At 41.4% G+C, this 6,378-nt stretch overlaps 1 protein-coding gene across 1 annotated transcript in view; it reads left to right on the plus strand.

The window, feature by feature from the left end:
- Positions 1-6,378, plus strand: part of ITGA8 (integrin subunit alpha 8) — a 179,593-nt gene that overhangs the window by 92,329 nt on the left and 80,886 nt on the right. Inside the window, exons 14-15 of the mRNA XM_007460903.1 lie at positions 1,002-1,047; positions 4,180-4,287. Coding sequence (XP_007460965.1) covers positions 1,002-1,047; positions 4,180-4,287 — 154 coding nt within the window. The remainder of the gene's footprint in view (positions 1-1,001; positions 1,048-4,179; positions 4,288-6,378) is intronic.

Genomic DNA, 6,378 nt, shown 5'->3' on the forward strand with positions numbered 1-6,378 from the left:
TTTTTTTTTTTTTTTTTTTTTTTTTTTTTTTTTTTTTTTTTGGCCGTGCCACGCGGCGTGCAGGATCTTAGTTCCCTGACCAGGGATCGAACCCCTGCCCCCTGCAGTGGAAGCATGGAGTCTTAACCACTGGACCACCAGGGAAGTCCCTAGTCTCACTCCTCTTGCACTTTGGAGCCATTATTAAGTAAAGTAAGGGTCACTTGAACAAGCACTGAGACACCAAGATGGCTAAGTGACTACGGACAGGACACGCTGGACCAAGGGATCATTCACACCCTGGGCGGGACACAGCAGGACGGCGTGAGATTTCATCACGTTGCTCAGAACGGCGTGCAATTTAAAACGGATGAGTTGTTGATTTCTGGAATTTTCCACTTAATATTTTCAGACCGTGGTTGACCACAGGTAACTGAAACTGAAGAAGCAAAACCGCAAGTGAGGAGAGACTGCTGTAATGCTATGTCAGTTATTTCATACGCTACTGATCACTCTGCCAAAACCATACTCGCCATCCGCATATTTGTCAAGAGCAAATGGCTGTGACGAGATGACAGCCAAAATGTCTCACTTCGTTGGTAAAATACTTTCCTTATAGGGTTGCTCCGGTAGCGGGATGATAAAATAACTATGTGCTACGAGCCTGGCACTTAGTAGGCCCTTGGCCCCTGCTTTTCCCCTTTTGATTTAAGATGTGTGCCTTGAGTCTGGAGGAAAGGAGAAATGGTGTTACGATGGGCATCTGAAGCATTTCTAGAAGGCTGGCCTTCCTGAGTCCAGAAGGGTTTGAGATCTATTGATGTATGTGTCATATGGAGCTAGAGTGAAGTTCCAGTATCCTTTCCAAAATGTCTTAAGAACGGTGTGATTTGCTGTTCTTACTTTTATGACTCTCACTCTGCAATCAGCATTTCAGGATGCTTTATGTGCTATTTATAATTATGAGTTTGGATCGTTTCTATAAAATTTGTACACGTGTTGTGTGTTTTTGTCTTTTTTAGATTTAATTGTGGGTGCATTTGGAACAGGAAAAGTAGCTGTTTACAGGTATGTGGTTGGTGGTATGCAAATGCTCTTTTCTTTTATTGACATGTAACATTATATCAGTTTCAGGCATACAACATAATGATTGCACCACAATGTCTCGTTGATAACATCCATCACCACACATAGTTACAGTTTTTGTGTGTGTGATGAGCACTTTTAAGATCTACCCTCTTAGCAACTTTCAAATATACAACACATTGTTAACTCTAGGCACCATGCTATATATTTCATCCCCCAAACTTATGTATCTTATAAACAGAAGTCTATACTTTTGGCCACTTTCATCCATTTCCACCTCCATCTCATCCCCACCTCTGGCAACCACCAATCTGTTTTCTGTATCTATATGTTCATTTGTTGGTTTTGATTTTTGTTTCTAGATTCTACATGTAGGTGAGATCATATGGTATTGAGCTTTCTCTGTCTGACTTTTTTCACTTAGCGTAATGCTCTCAAGGAACTTCTGTGTTGTCATAAATGGCAAGATTTCCTTTTTATGGCTGAATGCCACACTTTCTTTATTCCTCCATCCGTGGACATGTTCTTCTAATTGTCTCACATGCATTTCTTTTTCGTTGTTAGTTTTGCTTTAAAGAGTAAATCCCAACTATTTATTTTGGAGAGCATTTAGATGCTCTTTGTAAAGTTTGGAGGAGTATTTGCTCTCAATATTTTCCACTTTCTTTCAGCCCTTCTGTCTTTTTTTTCCTCATACCTCATGACCAAACTTCCAGCTTCTACTAACATAACATTAAATAAGATGTGAATCTTAGCAGAACTTCTAAAATGACACACTTTTTAAAGTTATTACATTTGAATACTTCTCTTTGCTTTGAAAATGCATTAAAATGTGCCTATAGATAAGGAATGCAGGGTGGGGGAGTGTTGCTATGCACCCTGGCCTCTATCATCAAGTGTGGACACTAAATTAAGGAATAGAAATACCAAGAACTGGTAGCCTCCAAAAGCAAGAATTGAACAACTGTTCAAATGTGACAGGTCTGGAGTTTAAAAACCTGGCCACTCCACACACTCACCCATTTGTAATCTTGGGTGAGTTTCTATAACTTTCTGAGCCTCAGATTTTTTTCATCGTAAAATGGGCATAATATTTACATTACAAGTTTATTTTTGTTGAAAGGATTAAGTGAGAATCTGCATGTAAGGTACATGGAATAATAAGTAACTGGTAGACAGTGCTACCAGTTACTTACTAGATTCTTCTTTCTTCTTAAAAAAAAAATTTAGATTCTTTTTTATTCTTAAAAAAAAGTTTCATAGGAATGCAAGACACTAGGTCAGGATATCAAGACAAAAGGCAGAGGTCCAACCCAGGTGTTCTGGGCACATAGTTCGAACCTAGGTCAACTCCCTGAGGGACTCTAAAGTAGGTTTCCTCAAGTAGGCAAGACTGTCTTCTTCATCATTCCCAAGACATACTCAGAGGGCTGATTTATACCAGCCACTCTTCACTTCAGGGGGTAGAGAATCAGGTGATTGAAACTCTCAAAGTACCTGAAGGATGGGGCTGTGTTTGTGGTGGCCATGAAGATGCACCACACAGAGCTGATGGAGTGAAATTGACTCACGGTCCCTCCACTGTGCTCTGAGTCTACATTTGCAACAAGGCCCTATTTCCCATGAGCTGCTCCCAGCCGATTACTGGACACAACAGGGATACAGATACAGGCCCACCTGGAGCTCCACTAGCAGCAGATTTGGCTCAAGGGCTCCCCAGTGCCCTGGCTACAGCTTCTTTCCCAGATGCTCTTTCGTTTCCTTACTTCTTCACAGGAATCAGACGTGCATCACACTCTGACTGCTGGTCCCAGCCTCCTCCCGCCCTCGCCTTTTTCCCTCATCAGTATTTGCCCTAATAAGTGTCTTGTGTGTCTAATCCTGTCTTATCATCTGCTCTTCCAAGGGCTGGAGCTAACACAATATTGAAAAGAAAAATCACGTAACAGAGTACAGATAATAGCACAAACGAGTTCAGGAAAATTCCCGTTGGGCGCCATTACGGTAATCGTGGAATTGTTTAAACCAGTGCCCTAAACAATACGCTGCCCCAAGGCCCAGCCCTGTGTCTAATCCTGTCTTATCATCTGCTTTTCCAAGGGCTGCAGCTAACACAATACTGAAAAGAAAAATCACGTAACAGAGTACAGATAATAGCGCAAAGGAGTTCAGGAAAATTCCCGTTGGGCGCCATTACGGTAATCATGGAATTGTTTAAACCAGTGCCCTAAACAACACGCTGCCCCAAGGCCCAGCCCTCCCTCCTGTCGAAGGAAAACTTAAGCAACACGGCGTCGTTTCACACTATCATCTGGAGATTTCACTCCCATTTCTCATATCTTGGCACCAAGCTTTATAAATATTGCCCATTCCTTTTCCCAGTGACTTACTTTCTTGTCTGATTTATCCTCCCTGGGTGGTTGGAATGGAGTTTACTCGGTATTAGACCCTCTCCTCAAACTTGGCCGCACAATAGAATCACCTGGAGGTTGTTTTTTTTTTTTTTTTTGACATTCCAGTGCCTGGCCTTGACCCCGGGAGACTGGCTTCTGTTTTACAGCTCCTGGGGTGCTTCTGTTGTGCAGTCAGGGTTGAGAACCATTGCTCCACGTGAAGCACAGAATGAGTCAGCTCACCCTCATGGGTTTAGCTCAATCTGCAAAGCTTGTCTAGAAAATGATCAATCAGCGGTTAAAAATCACCAGCCAACATGGTAACAAAATTAGCAAAACTCGAGTACTTACAGATGCAACGTGAGTGACTGTAGGATGATGTATTTCCTCATATTCAGATGCGAATATGGACAGACTAGCAGATTCCTGAGGAGAAATCCTTCACAGCCATGTCGCCAAAATACTGTGAGCCCCTCCACAGACAGAGAAGGTCCGTGAATGCGGCTGTGCTTGATGGGCCCATGGCTCCTTTATTTGTATTCATGAGCTATCAGATGTGTTTGGAGGTCGTTGGTTGAGTCTGAAGCCCACCTGTTCACTCAGTGAGGGGAATTCTTGGCACCAGGGCCAGGAATGTTGGCCGTGGCCTCTAAAAGTGGAGTAGTGGGCTTCTGCCTGCCCCTCGTGGGGCTGGTTAAAACCGTGTGTCTTCTCCCTGCAGAGCGAGGCCGGTTGTGACGGTGGGAGCCCAGCTTCTCCTGCACCCGGTGATCATCAATCTGGAAAATAAAACCTGCCAGATTCCAGAATCGATGGCATCTGTGGCCTGGTGAGTCAGTGCGGTGCTTCCGGCCCTCTTAGGCGGACTCAGATCACCTGGCGATCTGGTGCACATGCAGCTTTGGGGGCCGCAGGCCTGGGATGGGGGCTGAGACTTTACATTTCTGAAGAGGCTCCAAGCGGGTGCTAATGCTGTGGGTCTGTGCACCAAATCTGGGTAGCCAGTTGTTAGTCTTTTAAAAGAAAAATAAAAGGATCTCTGACACGATGCTGATCTTTTGCTGTCATGGGAAGGCCATTTCTCCAATCTACAGCCTCTATGTGTGATGAGAAACAAAAACACTTGAGAAAATTCCCGACAAAGCAAATCTTGGAGATCTCTTTCAGAATCTTGGCGTACTAAAATACACATTAACCAAACTGAAAATATAATAAAATACCTTGATGCTTGTATTTGCATATGCATATGGAAACCACTTTTCAGTGGTTTTTTTGTTTTTTGTTTTACTTAAATAGGCTTGGGTTAAATTACTTGGTTTCCTGTGCTGAAAATAGATGTCAGTTTTATAACCTTACATCTGTATACAATGAGACAGAAGGTAAACATTATAAAAATAGAGATTTTTGTGTCCTCAACTATATTTCTGTGGCCATGATCTCATCGTCAGGAATAGTCCTCTGCCTGGCCTGTAGGCGGACAGGCTCATATACCTTCTGAGAATGTTCCTCATGAATCTGGCCGGTCACCCGAAGGCAGTAAGAAATGGAACTTGGCTGTAGCACAGCTCAAGAAAATGCCACTTTGCTTCTCAATATGTAGGTCCTCCAGGGTCAGAAGTCTGTCATATTGGCTAATGCCTTAGGGTATATTCTCTGAAAAATCAACAAACATTTGGAGCATTTGAGATTTACCTCCATTTTCAGATGATATGGTCGGTTCCTGAGAAAGTCAGAATGCAGAACACACCAGTCTATAGACCCACAGAAGCCAGTTTCAGTACGCTGCTCATGGCCTTGGACAGGGGTTCAGACCGGAGTCAAAGCCTTTGAGGGTGGTGGATGGGGGTGTAGAGGACCCTGAAGAATTCTTTGAAAAACATCCTTTGCTGGGACCTCTCGGTTCAGGGAGGCCTGTCTTCCCCTTAAGCAGCTTCTGAAAGTAGCTGGGAAATGCCCTGAGCACATTTTAAAATGGTATGAAACCATAAAATATTATAATGAAAACCTGATCTGAGAAAATATGTGAAAGAGCTAGCTAGCATCTCTCCTAACCCTGGATGAAATGAACATGAAATGAACAATGAGTGCTACTTGGGCACAAGTATTAAAACTTTGGTATTTCGCCCAACAGTCCTCTGTTTGCACATTCATCACTGAATGGACTTCTAGACTGAATTCTTTAAAGCACATGTGTGTGGCACACTCTGGTGTGAAATGTTGTTACAAACGAGATCATCTTTTCTCAGGATTTTTCAGTTTTTGAATTTTTTAAAAAATTTAAGTGTTTTTTTTTTTAACATATTGTGGGATCTGTTTGGTTTTATGGAAAGAATATTCCTTTTTATTTTTAAAAAATTTTTTATTTTTTAATTGTTTTTTTCATGGAAAGGCATTTTATTTTAAATATAGCAGATTGGGAGTTTGGGATCGACATGAATACTACTTTTTAACAAGAAAATTGCCTTCTTTTCACGAACTCTTGTTGCATTAAATCAGATTGCTTAGATAAAATACGATTTGTTACGTGGGCAAATTACAATTACAATTATTTATTTGATTCTATTGCATCCATTTCCTGAAAGATGTTTTATTTTCACATGCAAAAATTTTGAATGGGTAACTCAGAGTAGTAGAAGATGGAAAATTAACAGCGGGTTCCGTCTCGAATGTGTTTCTCGGACACTTTTTAAGATGTATTATAGGAATTTAGCTCATTTTTTTCAAAATGATTGAAAAGCATTTGTTGATTTTCTTTTCTGTGATTTTTGTCTGTATTTGATATAATCTTGTATTGTACATCTGAAAACTATTAAGTAAACCTCTAACTGGGAAATAGTTCTCCATTTCCCTCAATGTGAATTTCTCTGCCTTTCAAACAGCTGTGTAATTTTTTTTTTTTTTTTTTTTTTTTTTTTTTTTG

This window comes from Lipotes vexillifer, unplaced genomic scaffold (assembly GCF_000442215.2).
Source record: "Lipotes vexillifer unplaced genomic scaffold, Lipotes_vexillifer_v1.1 scaffold534, whole genome shotgun sequence".
Classification (NCBI taxonomy): domain Eukaryota; kingdom Metazoa; phylum Chordata; class Mammalia; order Artiodactyla; family Lipotidae; genus Lipotes; species Lipotes vexillifer.